Source organism: Lissotriton vulgaris, chromosome 3_1, assembly GCF_964263255.1.
Source record: "Lissotriton vulgaris chromosome 3_1, aLisVul1.2, whole genome shotgun sequence".
NCBI lineage: Eukaryota > Metazoa > Chordata > Amphibia > Caudata > Salamandridae > Lissotriton > Lissotriton vulgaris.
The window spans coordinates 1745203484-1745227424 of NC_141689.1; the positions used below are offsets into that span (position 1 = coordinate 1745203484).

Genomic DNA, 23941 nt, shown 5'->3' on the forward strand with positions numbered 1-23941 from the left:
CAAGAAGACCATCTGCAAAGCCCGTGGAGCATTTATCTGTTTCTAGAGACAAGGATCCCATATTTCCATACCCATCTCCAAAATATGAAAAATATATACACCGATATCAGTAATGAGGGTAGTCATTTTTATACAATCCTGTGAAAACAGAAAAGGCAGTCCTTCTTCTCTTCTTTTAACCATGCACTCTATGGTTCCTTTGAAGTTCCTTGCACTAAATTTCTGATGTAAATTGTAGATTTCAAGGGTTACAAACTGTCCCCAGTCTGTGTCTTGGTTTGGGCTCCTTCGTTGACTTTTCTGATGGAGTTGTACTTGTTGGCATTGATTAAGGGGTCCTGCTGTGATACATTTGTTTCAGGTAGAGCTTCAGGAATCTCAGGTTGGTTTCTAGGCGTTGGATTAGAATCAAGAATGCGTTTAGAGGAGCGATTAAAACTATGTTTTTGCCAGTCTGTGTCTTCACTTGTGGAACTTGGTGGATGCCTTTTTCTACACGAGTTCTCCCCAGTCGCTACCTACAGAAACACAAATAGTTTACCACAATAGCACAGTTGGCAAATGCCCATCAAAATTTACAGAGAAGCCTATAGGAGGCCTTTTGAAGATTCTATGCCGAACAATGTTCAACCCCAATATACATGCCCCTTCAAGTTTTTGCCTCCTTAGAAATGGCTCAGGTTATGTGCATTATGCTCAGGGTTAAGTTAAAGCTATAAAAGAAGCAGATAATACTATGCCTGCATGAACATGAGTTTAACCTCTCAGTTGAACTAAAGGATATAATACCTTGTAACATGTAATGTGGTCCCATAGGATAGGTAATCCCACACCTGGAATTACCATTAAAATTGGCACAATAATTACGGGGTGCTCAATGTAGCATCACAATTTATCCCCTGATAAATGGGGAATACCCTGGGAAGGGGAATAATAATGGGAATCTGTATGTTTCTGCATCTATTGCTAAGTGTGTTCCTTTCCATATAAAGTATTTTTCCCAGCGCATATTTTACAAGTTTTGTTTCTGGTGAAACATGCATGGAGATAAGACCTTGGGGTGCAGACCCCACATCTTACCCCTAGTCACAAGGCACACATAGGTAACACAATTCTTTTGAGTGCTTGTCAACTTACACTACTTATATTTGTAATAAATTATGTTATACATATGCCTTCTACAACAGGAATGGCCTCTCAGCGACAATCTGCATAAGTGTCTTCTCATCCTGTGATTCGAAAACTCCTTAATAGACCAGATTCTGGTGTTCGCTAACCTATTCAATAAATATTCTTGTGATCATTAGGCCCTGCGCTGATAACAGGCATTACGAAAATATAGCCTATGGTATAAGAGTACGCTACAGAAAGGAGGTGTGGTCTCACGGTGATGAAACTTTGATTTCATGATGGGTAGTGACTTAGCTGTAACATATGTTGGTGTTACCCACACACTCATATAAATTATAGAACCGTTTGGAGTCCTGGAATTCCAAAAGAGGACCAACATCCTCAATTGCAGTCTTTAAAGCCCCACAAAAGTAGAGTGTTAAAAACCCTCTAAGCTGGTCCAATCAGGCAAATATCCCTTTTACATTGGTTCCAGTTATTAAATTACCTATTGTGCATAGTTCTACCACTGCAGTATGGCAGAACTAGGAGACAGATTTATAAACCTTTTGCACTGGGTTTACTTTCCCAAGCAAAGCTTGATTTGCGCTGGAAAGTTGCATATAAGTAGTCCGCAGTAGCGCAAAGCACTGCTGTGCGTTAGTCTGCGTCAGAGGGGTATTACATGGGTGTACATATGTGTTCCTGTGCTACCACCAATGCTTTTTGGCGCAAACCATATCTACTAACAATAATATACAGGGCATATTTACAAGAAAAATGTCAGAGCACAGCGTTAAGCCAAGATTGCTTATGCGGCGCTGCAACAGTTTCCAAATGGAGGGATGTGGCGTATTTATAAGAGTCTGGTGGACCCCTGCGTTCCCCCTAGCACTGGTGCTGAATTTAACTGCCTAGCGCCAACACAGGCACCCTTGCACCACAGTGCAAGGATGCCTGCATTGAGGGAATGATTGTTTATATGCAGGAAGGTGTCCCTTCCTGCACATAAACAATCAGTTATGGCAATTTGTAAGTTCTGTGTGTGCTACTTTATACACATAGAAGTTACAACTTGTCATTTTTCAATGATTGTTTATGTGCAGGAAGGGACACCTTCTGGCACATGAACAATCAATAGTTGCGATGTGCTGTTTCTATGTGTTATACAGAATGCAGCACATATAGAAATAGCAGATACGAGGAGAAATGAATACTTTCTCCTCTTTCGCCACATGGAGTCATTATTTCGCAATATTCGCGGCTCATTATGTCCAGACATGCCGGTCTTTCTTCCATACCTCTTCGAGTAAGAAAGTATTCTCATGTTTGGTTTGTTGCTCAGCATGCTTGTTGGTGAAAGCCTTAGGGTGAGACATCCATCACCTTGTGTCTATGGATGTTGCTCACTGACAGCACGGGACCTGCCCACTTTTTAAACCTCCTCACTTTTTCCTTTGTTTTGAATTCCGGGTCTGGGGAGCGGACCCTGCTTTTGTACCCACAACATTATGCATCGGGTGACATGTACAAAACCTATGCTAGACTCATGCAGACACCCTTCCACTACAGTACAAAGGTGTGTGTGTGGAACTTGGCAGCCTGATTGTGTGCCAGCACCAGGGAGAGAGCTTGATATTGCCATATCTTAGTAGATATGGCACTTTTCTCTTCTCTCCTTGTCATGCAGCACAGCAACTTTGGGTGTTGTGCTGTGTTGTGTGACAGAGCCGTAAATCTGCCCCTAATGTGTTCTAATTTTCACACCACTACAGAGAAACTGAACGCTGTTAAGAGTAAAAGAAATCCAGTTCATACCTAATAGCACAGAATCATAAGGCTACTGCAATACTACAAAAGAGCACTTTAATTTGATGATGTTTGATGAGCAACCCTTTTGTGAAATTGAGATTAAAAAGTGCTGAGAGCACCACCCTGCACTTGTGAAATTAGAGGGTTTTATAATCCATGGGATTCTGTAATTCCTGTATAAATGCCATCTCTCTGTAGAATTATTTGCCTGCTTCTTTGGTCCAGCAGACAACTCCCTCAAGCATTAAGGACTGGAATAAAAGCAATGTTATAGTTCCAAAGCAGAATAAGGCACAATTACCACATGTTAGGTGATATGCTTTTGGTCTTCACTAGGTTGGGAGGAAAAGTTCCAGCTCATCTTAACTGATGGAAAGATGTGCTTTGTGAAGGAAAGATATTTGCCTCACAAGGTGTTCTATACATGCAACCAAATCACCATTATGTGACATATTTGCAGGATGGAGCGCGAATGATTGATATACTGAATGTTGCTCAACTACATTTAGAGAGCACATACTAACTAGTTTGTGTTTTTAGGCGCTGGTCTTAAATTTGCTGCCCACAACTAAGGGGTGATTAGGATGGCGGGCGGACTTAAGACCGCCTGCCACCCTAGCGGAAATGGGACCGCCAGCCAGCCATGCCGTGGTCCAGCCACCCAGATCATGATGCGAAGGTCGCAACAGGCATTCTCAACATTGGGGCGGGTGCTGCTGGCTGCAGCACCCGCTGCAATGGTGAGAATGCCATGTTGTGCATTGCCCCGCACAACGTGGCAGGGACAGTGCGGTGCCTGCCACCTTGTGCAGGGCAATGTAGGGGGGTACAATAGGTACTTCCTAAATGCAGCCCCCTACTACTCCAACCTCCCGGGAGCCCGCAACAGGCCCCCAAAGTGAATCCCCGCCAGCCTTTCCATGGCAGCATCGCCGCCATCAAAAGCGCTTGATTTCCCCACATCCTAATATGGATGGCGATGCCTGCTAGGTTCAATGATGAATGCACCAAAGCACATAAAGAGCTAAAAGGGGCCCTACATACTATTACACATGATAGAGTGTGAGTAAAAACCTTGAGGGGCAAATATAAATCTGTGATTGAACAGCGGATAATGAAATTGGGGAAGGAGGAGCAGGAGGGCTTGACATGTGCAGGATTACTTAAAGAATAAAAAAAATTGTAGGAAATCATAAACCGCCCAATGTTCTCTGAAGATGTGAAACAGATGGACCTATTGATGCTAGGGGAAGTCTGGGTAGTCAAATTCTCCCATATTTTTAACTCCTTACATAGGATGATAATGCTAAATGCGGTAGCACTGGAGATGTCCCATGGCTCAAGTCAAGTCAAGTCAAGTCAGAGAATTTATATAGCGCACTACATACCCAGAGGGTCTCAAGGCGCTTAGAAAGGGGGGAGGATTACTTGTCAAATATCCACGTTTTAAGTTGCTTTCTGAATGCTAGGTGGTTCTGGGTAAGGCGAAGGTAAGCGGGGAGTGAGTTCCATGTTTTAGCAGCCAGGTATGAGAAGGATCTGCCTCCCATGGTGGTCTTGTTGATGCGAGGTACCGTGGCGAGGGCTTGGCTGGAAGAACGTAGTTGGCGGGAAGGGGTGTAGAAGGACAGTCGTGAGTTGAGGCATTCTGGTCCGATGTCGTAGAGTGATTTGTGTGCGTGGGTTAGCAATCGGAAAGTGATCCTCTTATTGACGGGTAGCCAATGGAGGTCTTTAAGGTGACCAGAGATGTGTTCGTTGCGTGGGATGTCTAATATGATCCTGGCTGAGGCGTTTTGGATTCATTGGAGTTTCTTCTGGAGTTTAGCGGTAGTGCCTGCGTAGAGGGTGTTTCCGTAGTCCAGTCGGCTCGTGACCAGAGCATGGGTGACTGTTTTCCTTGTTTCGGTGGGGATCCAGCGAAATGTTTTTCTGAGCATGCGAAGAATGTTGAAGCAGGAAGAGGATACGGCGCTGACTTGTCTGTTCATTGAGAGTGAGGAATCCAGGATGACGCCTAGGTTCCGTGCGTGATCTGTCGGGATGGGTGCTTTTCCGAGGGCTTCCGGCCACCAGGAGTCTTCCCATGCAGAGGGGGATGTACCTAAGATGAGGACTTCTGTTTTGTCTGAGTTCAGTTTCAGACGGCTTTGTTTCATCCATTCGGCAACTTCTTTCATTCCTTCGTGTAGGTTAGTTTTGGCGGTGCTGGGGTCATTGGTGAGAGAAAGGATTAGTTGAGTGTCATCCGCGTAAGAGATGATGTTGAGGTTGTGTTGGCGGGCGATGGCCGCGAGGGGGCTCATGTATACGTTGAAGAGGGTGGGGCTGAGTGAGGATCCTTGTGGTACGCCACAGATGACTTCAGTGGCCTCGGACTTGAATGGTGGGAGGCGGACTCTCTGGGTTCTTCCGGAGAGGAACGAGGTGATCCATTCAAGTGCTTTTCCTTGGATTCCGATGTTATTGAGGCGTTGTAAAAGGGTGCTGTGGCAGACTGTGTCGAATGCTGCAGAGAGGTCGAGGAGGATGAGGGCGACTGTGTCTCCATTGTCCAGTAGAGTTCGAATGTCGTCTGTTGCTGCGATGAGGGCGCTCTCAGTGCTGTGTTTTGCTCGGAAGCCGGATTGTTAGGAGTCGAGGGATTTGTTGGCTTCGAGGAAGGCGGCGAGCTGGTTGTTGACAGCTTTCTCGATGACTTTGGCCGGGAATGGAAGGAGCGAGATGGGGCGGTAATTTTTGAGTTCGGTGGGGTCCGCTGTGGGTTTTTTCAGAAGGGCGGTGAGTTCAGCGTGTTTCCAGTCTTCCGGGAAGGTGGCGAAGTTGAAGGAGCAGTTGATGACGTCTCGGAGGTGCGGTGCTATGACGGAGTCTGCTTTGTTGAAGATGTGGTGAGGGCAAGGGTCTGTGGGGGATCCTGAGTGGATGGAATTCATCAGGCGGATGGTGTCCTCAGTGGAGATTGGGTTCCAGTCGTTAAGGGTGTTCACGGGGGGAGAATGTTCAGCAAATGGTAGGGTGGGTTGGTTACCGGGTTGGTTGTCGAAGCTGTTGTGGATGTCTGCAATTTTGTTGTGGAAGAATGAGGCTAGGGAGTCGCAGAGGGCTTGGGAGGGGGTGATGTCGTTGGAGTTGGCCGAAGGGTTGGTGAATTCCTTGACGATGTTGAAAAGTTCCTTGCTGTTGTGGGCGTTGTTGTCAAGTCGATCCTTGAATGCTGTTTTCTTGGCCTTTCGGATTAGTTGGTGGTGAGTGCGGGTGGCGTTTTTGAAGGCGTCCTTGGTGCTAGTGGTTGGGTCTTTTTTCCAGGCCTTTTCAAGGGAGCGGCAGAGTTTCTTGGACTTCTTAAGATCATCGTTGAACCATGAGGCCTTTTTGCTGCCAGGTTTGCTTTGACGTTTTTTCAGTGGTGCTAAGGTGTCGGCGGTGTTGGATAACCATAGGGTGAAGTTGGCGGCGGCTTCGTTTGCGTTGGAAGAGTGGGCTGGGGCGTTTAGAAGGAGCGAGGCGGAGATCTGGTCCGTGGTGATTTTGTTCCAGTTTCTTTGCAGAGTTGGTTGGAGGTGGTTGGTGGGTTTCGGCTTGTTGTAGGTGAAGTGAACGCAGCTGTGGTCAGTCCAGAGGAGGTCCGTAGTGTGGCTGAAGGAGACATGATTGCTGGAGGTGAAGATGGGGTCGAGTGTGTGACCTGCGATGTAGGTGGGGGAAGTGACTAGTTGTTTAAGTCCGAGGTTGGCGAGGTTGTCTAAGAGGGTGGTGGTGTTGCGGTCGTTCAAGTAGAGGTGGCTATCGCACCGGGCATCTGTAGCCATACATGGAAAGAGGCGATAGTGGTCCCTGTTTTTTAAATAGGGAGACAGGAACGACCCTCTGTGCTACAGGGCCATATCACTTATTGGCACAACAGTAAAGGTTTTGGGTAGGGTCCTCCTTGCATGTTTAGAAGAGTGGGCATCCACAGAAGGGGTTCTTTCTAACACACAATACGGCTTTAGAAGGGACATGGGCACAACCGAACAATGCCTCAACTTGTCCCTTATTGTCAGTAAGCACACAAAGTCCATAAAGGGCTCCATACTGTCAACTGGGAAAAATTGTGGGCTTTGATGGGAGATATGGGCGTTGAAGAAGCATTAGTAGTCCTCCTACATAGGCTTCATGCAAATACATCAGTCACTGTAAGATATGGCAGCAGGGAGGGGGGAAATCACAATCTACCATTTCTAGTGTGGAGCTCCATCAAGCCTGCATTTTAACCCCTTTAATATTTCTTATATACACAAATGGGCTTGAGGTTTATTTTATCAAAAAGAGAGTTTGATTTCCTGAGAATTGGTAGAAATGTTGTCACACTGTTCTCATATGCAGGTGAAAAGATTCTGTTGGCAAGGACAGCTATGAGTCTGCAGAAATCCCTTGACGCTTTTGCAGAGTTTCTGATATACCTCAATTTAAGAGTTAATGTTAAGAAATCAAACATCATGATATGTGGTGCTCAGACTACAAAAACGTTTGTGATGCAGGGAAAGGTGATAGAAAAAGTTTAAAATTTTACATGCTTGGGCAACCTATTCAATACTGAGTTGAAATGGGATTCCCTGCTGACCGTTAGAGTGCAGCAGACTAGCAGAGCAGCAGACACGCTCTTTCGGTTTGCATCTAAGTTGGGGCAGAAACCAGTAAAAGAACTACTAACCCTCTAAAGAGCTAAATGCCTCCCTATCACCACATATGGGGCAGGGTTATGGGGGTACAACAGTTGTCATAAGCTCCAAGTAGTAGAGAACACCTTTTTTAGAAGACTTCTGTTGGTACCAAAAAGTGCCTCCACAATACTCTGCCACGCAGAACGGGGACTAAAGTTTATAGTGGCCTGGCCAAGTTATGTTTGTGGGCTAAGATCTGGCTATCGGAGGACTTATCATTCTTGAGAGACATTATTAGGGATTGCCTTGCAGTTCACAGTGCTGAGAAGATCCCCTGACTTCACTATCTGAAAGACAGGTTTTATTAGATAGGCTTAGGTCACCTCTTTGAAAACCCCTCAAACGCCAAAGACACTATCAAAATGCCATCCTTTATTAGAGGGGACATGTGTACACTAGTCTTCAGGCCTTCCAAGAGCTCCCCCCCTGTTTTTGGCCATCCCACATTTTTAGGTAGCTTTAACCACAAATATTCAAACCAAATTTTATCGTACTAGGTTTCAGTTGGGCACTGTGCACTTTTTGGTAGCTTTACCTCATGAAGGAGGGTGGTCAGACAAGCTCACGCCATGGACCTGTGAAATTTCATCTAAGCAAAGCACATTGAAATTTGTACTATTTTGTGCACTTTACAAGTCAGTGAACATCAAGAAAAATACCACTACTGATTATCATTAATTCAACCATTCAAATCATGATCATATGATCCAATTACTATGATCAATTGAATTTATTCCAAAAGTAAATTTTTAATTAAAGATAAATTGTTTTTGAAATTTTTTTTAGGCTTGATTGATTTTTTAAGATTTCATACGTTTTTCTTTATACATAGGAATCACAAAATTAAAAAATACAAAAATATGCCAAAACATACAAGTTACATGACGTATATACAATACAAGTACAATATACAAAAAAAGTATTTTTTTGCTCAGTTAATGTACAATTTAAACTACAATAATACTGTAACCCCCTGACAACTACCTAACTGAGGACATTTTGCATGTTTTAGGAGGGGCAATAGCCAAATAGTGGTCCTACTGCGCTCAAAATAAAATTTTACAAAAAAAATATTCACAATCAATTAATTACAAGCAACAGTGGCAATGCATCTGTAGAACACTTATTTGGCTGTAAGAAAGGCTGTTGACGAGTTCCGAACTCAGAAAAGTTTCTTTAAGAGTTCTCCCCAGGACACAGAACACAGATAGAACGGAACATTTACAAAAAAAACTATAATTAACAAAAAGTGCCAATCAAGACTGTCATGTTTCCATCTCACCCATTCAATCAACAACCCGGTAAGAAGGAATTGCTCTGAGAAGGCAGATTATCAGTTCCATGCAAACCACTTGATAGACAAACTTAAGGACCGTGGATATCCAAAGAAATTACTTAAACAGTTGTTAAAAAGAGATGTGGACACCACAGGAAGAACTATTGAAGAAAAAAGAGAAAGAACAATATGAACGTCTGTTTTTTTTTACAACATTTTGTAGAAAGTTCAATCAGTTGAAGAAGACCATTATTCAGAATTGGCACTTGATTCAAAACTGGGATGATTCTTTTGAAAAACTGCTGTTCGCTTTAAAAAAAGAAAGAAGTGTTGGCAACCACGTTGTCCATGCAGCTTTTCCCATGCCCTTACCGAAAACAACCATGAGACAACATTTGAATCTCTCTTCAGTTCAGGGACATCACAAATGTGGCACTTGCACATGCTGCAGCCAAACTATTGAAGGTAGCCTATTCTCTCACGAGAACATGTTCGTGAAACATACTACGTTTTCAAATTGAAAAACCAGAAATGTAATCTACAGCATAATCTGCCCATGTAATATGTTGTATATTGGAAAAATAAACCAAGAAGTACGCCAACGTATCACCCAACACAAATCAAGGATCTGAAAAAAGATTGTAAATACTCCTTTGATGAATCATGAATAAAATAAAAACATATAGAAGGAGATGAAATGGACGGTGATATTTCCAATGGAACAGCATAGTAGAGGAGGTGACACTGAACGGGGTTTAAGCCAGAGAGAAGCCTTCCTAATTGTAAAGTTCAACACAGTGATCAACAGATTAATCAAGATAACAGAACTTCATAATCTGTTAATACCAGTTCAGTTATTCTGCTGTTTGAATCGGTCAACTGGTCTGCTTTTGTAAGCACTCTTAACCGGACTACTTTATTAATTGCAGTAACAGCTGCTGGACTACAACACCCAGAAGCCTTCGGTTTGGCTTCAGAGCAATCCTCGCTTAAAGACATGTTCCAGGAGTTCCACAATTTTACTTTTCCTCCCAATGCAGGATCAAAGGTTTTACCATTTCCAAATTACCAAAACATAATGATCATTTTTGGCCGTAGACACAATAAATCATGGCACGATCGTGTGACCTCATAACCTGGATGTGGAACATACCACCAAAACAAATAATGGAAGCTCCAACGAAGACAGCACTCGACTCGGAGTCCGGCACAAAAACTAAACCTGTGAACAAGGCAAAGGTTGCAGTTGCAAGAATCATCAGGTAAGTGTTCAGTACGGTGCTCCCTTGAGCTGCGAGTGAATCTTTTCTTTGGAATAAACATGGACTGCAAGGATAATGTCGATATTTTTTTACTTATGTGAAACGGACACCGGTCATGAAAATATCCAAGACGCCCGCAATTATGGAAATAGCTTAAAAGTCTTGGTGAACTATGAGAGAGCTCTTTCCTTCCTATTGGATATGAATTGCGAAAACAATGTAGTCATGTAATGTGTGTCCTTACATATGCACGAAGAGACCAATATGTGAATAGTCAGGGTCTATGCCAGTACCTAAAGCACTAGTCCTGTTTTAATTATAAGAAATCCGTATATTACGAACACGTAATCTTAAATTGATAAGTGACTCATGCTAAAGTTTACAGCTACATGCTACCATAATGGTCAAAACCCCCTTTCTCAGCCACTGAATGAGACAAGTGGAGTCCCATAAAGTTCAGAACACTCACTACTGGTCCCTTAATTCCACAGAAAAAAAGAAAGACAGGCAAATGAGAAACTGGGGTGTTGATTGAATGGGAGAGATGAAAGTGTGAAAGTCTTAATTACCACTTTTTGTTAAGTATAGTTTTTTTGTCAATTTTCAGCTCTTTCTGTGTTCTAAGGAGAAACCTTGAAGAAACTTTCCAGGGTTCGAAACGCATCAGCAGCCTTTCTTTCAGCCCAAAAAGTGTTCTATACATGTATTGTACTGTTGTCGTAATTATTTTATCTAGAATTTATTTTTAAAAACTTCTATTATGAGCGCAGTAGGGTCACTATTTGGCTATTGTCCCTGTTAAAACGTGCTAAATGTCCTTAGTTAGGTAGTTGTCAGGGGGTGGTTACAGTTTTATTGCAGTTTAAACTGTACAAAACTTGAGCAAAAAATAGTTTTTGTTGTGTATTGTAATTAAATTGTATATATGTCATGTCATTTGTACGTTTGGCACATTTTAGTATTTTGTAATTTTGTGATTCCTGTCTATATACAAAAATTAATGAAGTCTTAAAATATCAATCAAGTCTTAAAAAATCTCAAAAACAACCTTTTCTTCAATAAAATTTTTTACTTTTAGTATACATTAAAATGATCATAGTAATTGGATTATGTGATCATGATTTGAATGGTTGAATGAATGATAATCAGTATTGGCATTTTTCTTGATGTTTAGTATTTATGGCCCAGCCTTACTGATTTCGGGCCAAACCCTTCCTTGGTAATACCCATTATCGAGAAAGCATTGTCCATGTTCATATAGTTATGGTTTCAATTATCTGCATTCACTGGCTTCTACTGATAATTTATTTCAGTAGGAAACTTCATCAAGGGCGCCGATGTGATCAGAGAATGAGCCAGATTGCTAGGTAATGAAACCATTAGGTCATGCTGTCTTTTTGTTAAGGGGAGAAGTGTGTTAGTATAAATTGGTAATGGGCCCATTCGTAGCGGCCATGATGCCCCAATCTTAATCTTTTAATCCTTCCCGTACAAGGTACTCAATGATCCCTGGCCACTTAATAATCCCTTTCCTGGGTAAAACTTTTTGCTTTTTCACATTATTGTGTCCCTGTGAGACCTGGCACCAGTGGCATGGGGCTCCCTTCCATTTTTGCTGTTACCTCATGTATTTTTGCTGGTGTTTGAGACTATTCCCAAGCTGAAGTGCTGCTTGGGGGTTTGGCCTGCAGTGGTTGCCTTACTGCCAAAGGAAGGAGAAAGGAACTTTGTGTACTTTGCTTTCAACTTGTGAAGGATCTCCAAGGGCTTGGAAAAGAGCTTGCCTCCTGCTGAAGTCTCAGTGACAACAGACTTCACCCCCCAGCTCCCCAGAGTTCTTTGGAAGTGCCTGCTGCTGTTTTGGGCCTTCTGAGGAATTGCGTATTGCAAGCAGTTGGAAGCACGACTCAACGAAAAGAAGCGTGTCGCTGTCGCTGTGCCTGCCGTCGCAACTCCGAAGGAGGGTGTCTCCTCTGAAACTGTTGCACTGCACCGCATCGGAGAGAAGCGTGCCGCAATGAAGAGGAAGCGTGTCGCCGTCGCTGCTGCTGCCGTCGCAACTCCCAAGGAGGGTGTTGCCGCTGTAGTTGTCGCACTGCACCGCATCAGGAGAAGAATCTCGCAACGAGGTCGGAGCATGTCGCCGTCACTGTGCCTGCCGTCGCAACTCCGATGGAGGGTGTCGCCGCTGGAGCTGTCGCACTGCACCGCATCGGCCAAGAGCACCTCGCATCCCTCGCATGCCTGAGAAGCGCGCTGCCGCCGAAGCTGCCGCCGGAGCTGCTGCCGTCGCATCTTGGATGTCACCGCTGTAGTTGTCGCATTGTGCGGAAGCTTTACGCATAGTTGCTGGAACTGCTGTCGTCGCAACGTAAGGGTGTTGCCGCTGCAGTCCACGCATCGAACCGAGGACTTCTTGCATCCCCGAGAAGCGTGCCACATCTGGAAGATCTTCACGTCTTTATTTCTTTGTATCTGAACTTTGCCGCATTTCTCATCACTGTGACATTGCTTGTCGTGGAAGCGCAACGCAACTTAAGGTACATTGACGCCGAGTGTCGCATCTAAGGACTGAACTGAACTAAGCTTAATCCTACTATCTTAAAGTAATCGTAGTGTGTATTTTTGTTGTTTATGGTCTTGTGGTAACCCTATATAAAGTCCACTTATTTTTTATATAAAACCTGTGTGGTGTCCATTTGTAGTGTTGTCACTGGGTTACTGTACGTGGTCACAACTGCTTATCTTACAACGCCTCTGAGATAAGGCCTTGCTGCATTTGCCAAGCTACCAAGGGGGTGAGCAGGGGTTATGTTAGTAGTGTAATCCCCTTATCCTGACTAGAGGCGAGGGTCCCTATTTGTCAGACGTACCTACCTGTGCCAGCTAGAGACCCCCAAATCTAACAGTCCCAAACTACACACAGGGAGACATGGATTAGTTTAGTTGAATGATATTCATTTATGATCTTAAAGTCTCTTAATTGGGCCATGTGCTCTATTTTATCTGTTTTAGTGACTGGCCAGATGCAGCCTAAGCTGGAAACAAAACAGTAACCTGGGGGACTTGGCGACCCTTTACGAGCCCTTCCTGGTGCTTCTTTCCGAGGTTTTTGTCGCCCTGGTCTTGATCGCAAATGATTATGATATTTATATTGGTACAGAATGTCACTATGTTTGATGAAGCATTTACGTATTGAGAATTTTATATTGTGCACTTTTAAGGTTCCCTTGAACCAAAATAGCATTTATTTGACTGACTGACTGAGTAAACAGAAACATATTCTCCTCCAGTCATTCTGCAGATTTGGGGCTCAGCAGATTTAGAGAGAGACACTGATTTAAACTGCTGTTCAATTTTTGGCTTTCTTGTCACAATAAATAAACTGATACATGGCAAGGAGTTTTTTATTAGCCTATTAGATGGCTACAAAACCTCCCACCTGTCAGATACAAGTAGCTTGATATAATGTTTTCCAGCCCAGTGAATGCTGTTCCAGGAGTTCGAAGCCTGCTGAGGTAGCCAGGAGCCGTCTTTCCAAAGAGTCAATATCAGAAGTATGAGGAACCTTTGGGAAAATGGCTTAACCAGTGCCATTTTTGAATGCTTTGCAAATCAAAGGGTTCACTGGCCATATTGCAGTCAAAAACTCAAGTCATGATCTTTGGCAAGAGTAGATATAAGGGCCATTGGTACATGGGGAACTGCAGACTAAAACTAGTCAAAGAATATTAGTACTTAGGCTTCTCCTTGGCTGGCAACTGTCTTGGACCCCACAGATGGCCACCTGAGAAAAACCAGAGACCATTGTTTGAAATGTCTTAAAAGGCTTCAATGTTTGCTTCAGAAAATTTGCCTTATACCTTTGGCTAAAAAGTACCAAGCTAGGGTATTATTGTACCTTATGTACCCTGCTCCCTTGTGACGTTCCATCTTCAAAGTCTGTAGATAAACTCGAAGGGTCACTAAGATGTTTGTTATTTGAGATCAAGAAATTGACTCCAATTGAGCATTTAAGGTTGAGTTGGATATCAAATCCTTCTGGTCCACCACATTGATACCCTTTTGGTATATGTCTTTGCAAGTTGTGCTGTGTAAGGCTATTTGTTGCTCGACATTGAGACTGATTTGTGCAGTGGGCCTAGGGACAAATATTGATTTTATATCAGCTTTTCCTTGATCATTAATTATGATTTTTTCTTTCTGGATCTATAAATTACATACGTTTTTTAATATTGTTATTGAAGAAGCCTCTGCACCTTTAATTAGCCTCGGTGGATGGCTGGATGATAGGCTCAAATATGGAAGTGTGTTATAACAGCATTTTTACATTTTGCATATGATGACAGTCTGCACTGCCCAATCTTGTGTGGAAAATATAAATTGTAAATTGAAAAATTGATACTTGTATAGCGCACTACTCACCCGCAAGGGTCTCAAGGCGCTTGTACGAATACCGCTGTGGAACCCATCCTGGCTTTCCCTGTGAGGCGTCCACTCCTGGGCACCCCCAAGGTGGAGGCCAGGCATCCTTAGCGTTGTGGGGGCCGTTGTGGAGATTAAGCAAGCTATTGCCCAGAGTTGCAGAGTGGGACTCCATGATTGGAATAGGCACCGAGGCCAGAATTATCAGGTCCGTGGAATTTTGAGCCCAAGACCCGCCGAGGCGGGGAATTGATTCCTGGTCCCGGGCTAGACCTCTGCATCAGGGTCTGCAGTTTATTCAGGATAATCATCTGTTGGATCCTTCTCAGTTCGGCTTTAGAGCCGAACATAGTACTGAAACGACACTAATAAAAACAATGGATGAGTTAAGAACTATTTTGGAGAAGGGGAGGCTCCGCAGCCCTCATCCTTTCGGATTTGTCGGCAGCCTTTGATACGGTTGACCATGTCACTCTTGTCAACTGTCTCTGTAAATTGGGGATTTCCGACAAAGCTTTGGCTGTACTCCAATTATTTCTGACTAACAGAAACAACTTAGTTATGTTGGAGAATTTTTCTTCTGATTCCTTTTCACTCCCGTGTAGGGTCCCACAGGGATCTTCGTTGAGTCCTCTGCTTTTTAATGTTTGTGTTTCAGAACTGGCCCCTCTGATTAGATCTTTTGTTTTTTTTTCCTACCTCTTACACAGACGACACCCATATTGTGGTGGCAGCCTCAAACAATATAGAAGTAACTACCTCTTAGTTTCACAACTGCATGAGAGCAGTAAGTGGCTAGATGGAAAAGCATTGTCTCAAGCTAAATGCAGAGAAAACCGAGGTGACACTCTTTGGCAATAACCCTTCTTTTTGGAGCCCGGCATGCTGGACAACAGAGATGGGAATTCTCCCCACTCCTGTACAAAAATAAAGAAATTTGGGCATAATAATAGATGACAAACTAAGCTTTAATAAACACATTAGTTCAGTTGTCTCTGCCAGTTTCAACACTCTAAGGATTATCAGAAAGATTCTTTATTTTTATCCCTTTAACCACCAGAAAAACAGTTGTCTCTTTGTTAATTTTATTGAAATTGGACTACTGTAATGGTCTTTTTGCCAAACTTCAGAAACAACATATGATGAAACTTAACAGTGTGCAGAATGTGGCAGCCAGGCTTGTGTTCAATCTGTCTAAATTCCACCCAGTATCATCGGCCGTCAAGGAACTGCTTTGGCTGACAGTACCTAACCGTATCAAGTTTAAGGCATTATGCCTTATTTACAAAGCCTTGCACGATGTAGGTGCTTGTTATCTAAAAAAAGCTCTTTCATGGTATGTTCCAAATAGAGCACTTCGATCCAGAAATACCTTGACAGTGCCATGTCCCAGGTTTAAGAAATTAAAATGGGGAGGCAGTTGTTTTACCACTGAAGCCCCTGTCCTTTGGAATGGTTTACCTATCAACATCAAGGTAGCTCCAACATTTTTGAGTTTTAGGAAGCTAATAAAAACCTGGCTTTTTAAGCTTCAGGTGCCCAGTTATCTCTAAGCACCGATAGCCTCACCTGATTGTCATTCAAATAGCACCAAGACACCCATGGGTATACAAGCGCTTTAAAAACCCTGTAACATAACATAACAGATGTATTTCACCCACCGGCAAATGTTACATACCTCTGTTGCATGAGGTTCTAGTAGGGTGGCTATGCCATTTATGTGACTCCTGGCTTGGAAATATTTGTACATATTTTATTTAATTGTGCTGCTTTGAATTAACCAATTCTCAAGTTCAAGATTTGCAAATAGTGCTCTTAGGATAATATTATGAACTGCACCAAAAGAAAATTGATGATCTCATAAATTTCATATTTTGATATACTTATAGATATCAATAGTATATTGAATTCATAACAGTCATGTATTTTTATAGCTGTATGTGTGTAGACAATTTTAAATAATCATTATTTTCAATAATTATAAGTGGTAATGCAAAATCACACTTGATGGAGCAATACCATCACTCTCTTTAGCAAGGACTGGCAACAGTTGCATTTCCTTACCACAACAATAGCAATGCAATCCACATGAAGTGAAAATAATACGCACATAAGAAACTTTGCAGCAAAACATGAACTGCAATAGAAAGAAGCAAGTAAATATATTATAGAAAAATTAAGTCAATATACATTTCTCTTTGCATTTTACCATTTCAAGGATCAAAGACAAGATTTTGAGAAGTGTTCACCATAGCTGATGATCACTGTCCTCCTTTCACCTTTGAAATTGTCATCCTTTGAACTCACCTCAACTCTAAAGTCCTCCAGTCTTTTAAAGCTGCAGAGATAATCTGCTAGTTTAGGGTTGATGGAATGGTTTTTGGTTTTCGAATACTTAAGATACGCCCAAAACTTTTCCAGCCCATAGAGTTGACCTAATTAAGAAGAGAGGCAGAATTTTTCAACAAATTAATATTGTATTAATACATCAGAAGGTACTTGTATCTTGACAAAATCAAAGATAGCTACGAGTTAAGTAGCATCTGCAACAGCTAACAAAAAGCGCTGAGAGGCAACATAAACAGACAGTCAATTATAAACAGCCCAGATGTCGGACATAAGCAAATAAAACAAGAGAAGTTATTTGGACTTTTTTTGATCCTTTATTTCAGAAAGTATGGAATAGAAAGCCAATACAGCCAACTCGTTTCACCCGTGGCAGGCTTCTTCAGGGCTGCTAAACACATAAATACAATTTACATTATACTAAGAAAACTACCCATAGACAAAAAAGAACAGAACAGTAATCACACATATAATTTATATTTTTACAAACAACACATGAAAGACACAAAAGAGGGCGCACTGATATGTACAAGTAAGTAAACAGTAAATAATAACAGTTGCAAAATAAAAACATGAGTTAAAAGTGCTGCTACAAACACTATAAACCAGACACAATTCAAAACAATTATTTTTTCCTTCTTTTACACAGAAAATTATAAAGGGGGTCACAAAAAAACCAAGGGAATTTCACAAGCATGAATAAATGTGAACAGATCTAGATTCATTAATTAGTGATATTTGAGATTCATTGGGAAAAGCAAAACAAAACATATTAGATCAAAAAGTTTATCAAAGAGCAGGTCACAGCTCAATTTGTAGTGCAAAACACAAAAGACCTCAACTTACCATCTGACGAGGAGAAGGACTTCTCTAGAGAAACAAGTTTTATTGCCGCACAGATAGGAGGAGCAAACGAACTACCTACTAAGAATAAAGAGTGAACAGAGCAAAAAAGAGATATAAAAAACTATAAGAGCGTAATTTGTAAAATTATTTTGCAAAAGACACAAGTCTTGAAAAGTTTGAGACACATTCTCTCATTTGTACGGATACCAACGGGTGTCTTATACAATAAGGTCTCGTACCTTTAAACGCCTAGGGAGATCTTTACTGTAATCCAGGCCATGCTGGCACAGTATTGAGGAGTTGAGTGTGACCAATATCAGGCTTCAGAGTAAAGTCGCTGAGTTTCGATTTGGAGAGCGTAGAGTCTAAATGGGTTAAAACACCAAAAACCAAGCAATTAAGACAGAAAAATATATATAAACGTAAGAGCCATAATAAAGTAACACACTAAACAAACACGCACCATAGGCTACAGAACAAAGGCAAAGAAATATTGTCAGAAAATCAGAGAATTATTGTATTACTCAGCGCTGCTCTGGTAGAACAGACACAGTGAAAAGTATGTGAAATGAGACCAAGGTCAGAGGAGCTAGTAGTGCTCCTAATTATACAAGAATTTGCTCATAAGGTAATTAAATACCCTAGAAGCAAAGTCAAAAACGAAAAATATTGTAAACTGAAGCATTAGGCAATTCCCGTTCTGGCTGAAGTAAAGCCCAGACGGCAATAGAGGTGTGGAAATGTCCTTCACATCTTAGAGCACACTTGTGAAGGAATGCAAAGACAAACAGCCCATTATCATAAAAAACATCCAGTGTCTCATAGCAAAAACTAAGTCTTTACTTACAATCCATAGCAAGCTAGGGCCGTATAGGACCACCTAACTAAAAGATTTTTATTAGAGATTGTACTTTGAGAAAACCTGTCCTGAAATTTCTTGTGTGTAATTAACTAGCATGTACTCATATCGAGCGCAGTTAGCAAAAGCAAATGGCCAGTAAGTGTTTTTGGCCTTTCATACGAAAAATGTACCATTCACTTGTATACTCTGTAGGAGAATAAATAGACACGTGTAAGTAACTATTACATTCTTGTCAGATGGTTATTTAAGGTACAAAAGAGTTCAAAAAAATGTTATAGCACTGCATTATTAACTTAATTACCAAAGTGGGGTAGAGATTAAGCCAAGAGAACACAAAGTGTGACAGATGCCGGAAAGGGCCCAAGTCTCTAACATCGAGGGAGGAAAGAAAAAAGGGGAAAGGAAACTGTAGCAGTGATCCAAGTCAATAAACGCTTCGTCACGGCAAAAAAAACCAGTCACTTTGCTAAGGTCTTTATAAAGCAATGTGAAGTAAGGAGGTATGGTGAGTATCTTGAATTGAGGGCAACGTCACCCATCTAAAAAAGCAAACAATTGTGAGAACAGGAAAACATTCCATTAACTAACCCTTAATCGTACTGTAGCATTAAAATGCGCATATAAGAAGTCAGTCTCATAGAAGTCTGCCCTCTAAGAAGTCTACATGCATCTGTCACAAGCTAATTGCAGCAAAACAAAAACCCCACAATTCTAACGCATGTCATTTTCGGGCACCACAGAGTGGCAGTCGGTTTGAAAACGGCAACACAAGACGCCATTTGCATGCCCCCTAAATACTTAATCAGAAAAAATAAACAAGAGCGTTCAGCCCAGAAGTGCGGTCCTTGTAACAGGAACCTGCATTCCCACTTCCTTATTCCGATCTCAAAGTGATTTCCACACATAGCTAGAGCGAGTACAAGCAAATGGAGCATGCGTAGGGGCAATCGCACACACTTCCAATGTGCGTTGAGTGATGGTACCAAAAAAGTATTTTAACTTTATTAAAAAGACAAAAAAGTGGTAGTGATACCGAGAAGTATTGCAACTTTATTAAAAGAACAAAACACATTTTAATAGAAAAAAGGAAGATGTATCAAGAAGTGTTGTAACTTTATCGTAGAGTCTGGGCATGTGTGACTAGAAAAATATGTATACAACGAATTAAAAACCCATTCACAAGGGTTAAAGCGTATAGAAATTGTTGATTAAAATATAACTAGAGCGCAAATTAAGCTTATACCAAAGATAAAAGGATTACACGTGCCTAGATCACTAAAGTAAACCGTTATTAAGATAATGCATTTGGAAGTATTTAAAATGTATTAAAGAAGCCTTGCATATGTCAGTTAAGAAAGAAGCCTGCGGAAACGTTATTAAAGTCCGATCATAGGGGTTAGAACATACAGAAGTTGTTCTATTGTATGGAACTAAAGCACATGTTCGACCAGTGCCATTAATCCTTCTAGACACGCAATTACATGTTATTTGTGACTCCTTGAACTTCTCAGGAAAAGAGTCGGAAAAGAGACAAACTTTAAAAAAGCCAATAAGAGATAGCCAGAAAGCCACATAATTATTGAAATGGCCATGTTGTGAGGAAAACATATATATACAAGAACTAATGATCAAAGGGGGAATCAATACAGGCTGTGAAGCAAAAAGATTCAAGAATCATACAAGTGAAGTTGGCTATTCAATTTCATACCCAAAGGTTTCATGAAGTAATTGAGAACAAGAACACTGGGGCATAGGAGACATCATTTTTGTTGATAATAAGGACCTATTTGATCGTCCCAGAGAATATATGTTGGATTGGTGTCACTACAACGCATGCTTTTACATCGCATGCCTTTACAACGCGGTTTTTACCACGCAGTCCATTACAACGCATAATGCTTTTAGGCGCTGGATAGTGAATTATTTAATTTACTATTCCAACTCCAGTCCCCGTGGATAGCAGGGAAGGTGTTGGATAGTAAATTAAATATATTCCCTATCCTAGAGCGCCCCCCAGCGCAATGCGTTGTAATGGTATGCGTTGTAATGGTTGCGATGTAATCGTAGTGCGTTGTAAAAAATGCGTTGTAAGTGATGTTCCCCATATATGTTTGTTTGTGAGATGGTCCTCCACAACAAATTGGGCCATCACGTGCATCATGGGTGCAGGTAATGGTAAAAAGAAGGAACATTTTATTGCTTTTCTCTGAAAATGTTTTACTACTTCTCAGGAGGGTTAAATATAAAACAGGAAAAGTACAGAAATGTTATTTCATTAAGCATATCAAGATAGAGATTAGCATACAAAATGAAGGAACTCATAGTCCTGATTTAAACTTCCGATACAGATCTTACATTGTAAATCCATTTAGCCTCTAACTTTTCAAGGAATAGTTCCCTATCACCTGCTCTCTGGTTAACGGGAATGGTCTAGATCCCATGAAACCTAAAGTTAGCTCTATTTCAGTTGGAGGAGCAAGCATGTGACACCAATGAGTAGGTTTGATCACCATTAATGGAGGCCCTATGATGTTCCATGATGCGTTGCTTTAATGGGCAAATAGTACTCCCCACATATATTTTCTCACAAATGCATTTGATAAGATATATAATATGCATAGTTTGACATGTTATGTATTGTCTTATGTTATACTTTTTTTTAGAGTTGTATTTGAACTCAGTGATTTTGAGTCCCAAATGATAAACTGTACACCTAATAGAAAAGACAATTCCATCCAGTCATACTTCAATCTTCCACCGCTAGTTGGACACTACAAATGTAACCACTGCATGGCATGAGATTCCACAATAAACACAAATGTTTTTGAATATGACAACTGTAAGCATGTTTTGAAAGCATTTACAAATTGCAACTCGAAAAACATTATTTACTGCATTGTCTGCCCATGCAACCTACGCTACATTGAACAGACAACACAACAAGTAAAAGCCTGAATCTCACAACTTAAAAGCAGGATCTGCTGCAAAGTACTCACAGCGCCACTTCTGGAACAATTCTTGGCACTAGGACACTCCGAAAACGGCTTCACCTGGAAGATGTGGAAGATGATAGACAATCTCAACTCAACACCAGAGGAGGAAACCATCAAACCATTCTCAACCGCTTGGAGTACAAATGGATTTTCAACTGTAAGACTATTGAGAATGGCCTGAACTCTTTTGATGAATAGAACTCATGTATATAAATTGCACACTCATACTGCATCTCTACTGGTAGTACCCATGTGGCACCACATAGTGAACTGTCACCCTTCCATCTATATATGCGCTATTGTCAATATAAATATGTATCTATCTATATATGCGCTATTGTCAACATGAATTTGTACATATCAATGTGCCCCCAAATTTCATGCTGCAATAACCCCCTTAATGCAGCCACCTCCTTTGAGGCTCATCAAATACGTTGCTCATGCCCACACCAACCTTACCCCATGATTAAACATGTGTTGATACCCCTAACTAAAGCACCTTCAATTGCCAAAGTCTGACGACGATATCGCCCCTTTACATTAGTTGCCAGGCTGCACTCATTTTGTAACGAAGAATACATCTTTAATTCAATGGTCCCTTACAACCAGCGGTGCAGAACCCCCTCTGCTCATGTCTCATAACATAGACAAAATTGGTACTCCTTGCGCTTGCGCATGTGCCACTCGGTAACGCTACACGGTAACACATTTCCTTTTTCTAACTTAAGCCCAGCCCGCCCCTTCCTGTTCTGACAAACAAGTGAAGACGGCACGCCGACCTGGACGTGACAAAGCTACCAGACCCCCCGAATTAGTAAGTGAGCGCAGGCTTCGGCCCCCTTATCTTTGAGTTGACCGTCTGTAGCAATATATCTTACTGAGCTATCCCTCCTTACAGATTTTGGAACCTGTTGCCACCACTGAAATTGTAAGTAGAATGTGCGATCCCCCCACACCCAAATGGTACTATGATCCGTTATTAACTATCTCAATTCACTGGAGGCACCTAGATTTGACTTATATCACTATGCGGCACAGTTGTTGCCGGCGGCACAGTGGTTCGCAGATGGAGACAGCTGGGAGTTGAGTCTGCTGGCCGGCAGGGCTAACAAGCAAGTATTGCAGGTGGCACTGATGCGAGGACGGGGAGCCGATGCGGACCTACCATACGTGGTACGCCAGGCAGCTGCGGTTTGGCAGCGGTTTGTGGAGAAAATACTGCGGCGAGCCCCCTTTCATAGGGAGTTGCCGGTGTAGATCCTAGCCCCAGTAGTGGATATGGCGGAACACATGTCCTTTAGGGCTTGGAAAATGGGAGGCTGTGAGACTCTGGCGGACCTTTACCCCAATGAGTCCTTCGTGTCCTTTGAGCAGGCCATGGAAACCTTTGGCCTGGGGGAAGGGCAATATTTGCACTATAAGGAGGAAGCGAGAGAGACGTGGCCCCAATTTCCGGAGGCGCCCCCGCTGTCCCACACCCTGAACATCCTCCTCTCTTGCAGCAGAGGGCGTAGGTTGATCTCGCTGCTATATTCGGCCATGAGACAGGACTCGACCCCGCCAGTTCCGCCTTCCTGGGACGCCTGGGAGGTGGACCTGGGAATCACCCTGACCCCGGGACAGCGCAAGCGCATCGGGAGTCTTACCTGCAGAGTGTCCTGCAATGCGAGATTCAAATTGACACACTTCAACTTCATGCACCGCACCTACTTGACCCCGCTGTCCTTAAGGCGTATTTCAGGAGATAGGGAGGACAACTGCCCCAGATGTGGGATGGAGGGGGCGGGATTTCTACACCTGGCCTGGGACTGCCCCTTGGTTGGTAGCTTCTGGAGGGGGGTGGTGGTTCGTATTCGGGTCGAAACCGGCCTTCGGATTGATCTGAGCCCGCTTCACTGCCTACTAGCCCTGGTCCCTAAACCTAGAAAGAGGAACCTTTCCTACAAACTTTTGCAATAAATGTTGGTGCTGGCGAGGCATAGGGTGGCGATCACCTGGATGGGGCCAAAAGCTCCGGAGTTGTCAGCGTGGCATAGAGATATAAGGGAGTGGTCACTGGCTGAGGAGACGCATATGCAGAGGTCCCGCAGGGATGTGAAGTTGCAGGACGATCTCCTTGCATGGAGAGTCATGTGTGCCTCGGTGTTGTCTCACAGCGATTCGGATGGCACGAGTGCTGAACTGTTTTCATCAGGGGACTCAGGATCTGCGAGGAAGGGGGGAGGGAATGGAGAGGTTGGACCCACGCCAATGTAGGTGCATTGCCTGTTCCTCAACAGTATTTCACGTTATTGCTGTGGTTC

The 23941-nt window shown here is 42.4% G+C and overlaps 1 protein-coding gene across 1 annotated transcript in view; it reads right to left on the reverse strand.

The window, feature by feature from the left end:
• Positions 1-248: 248 nt before the first annotated feature.
• Positions 249-23941, reverse strand: part of LOC147728397 (la-related protein 1B-like) — a 435404-nt gene continuing 411711 nt past the window's right edge. Inside the window, exons 11-12 of the mRNA XM_086963792.1 lie at positions 16899-17026; positions 249-518 (exon numbers count right to left, since the gene is read on the reverse strand). Of these exons, the coding sequence (XP_086819918.1) occupies positions 249-518; positions 16899-17026 (398 nt within the window). The remainder of the gene's footprint in view (positions 519-16898; positions 17027-23941) is intronic.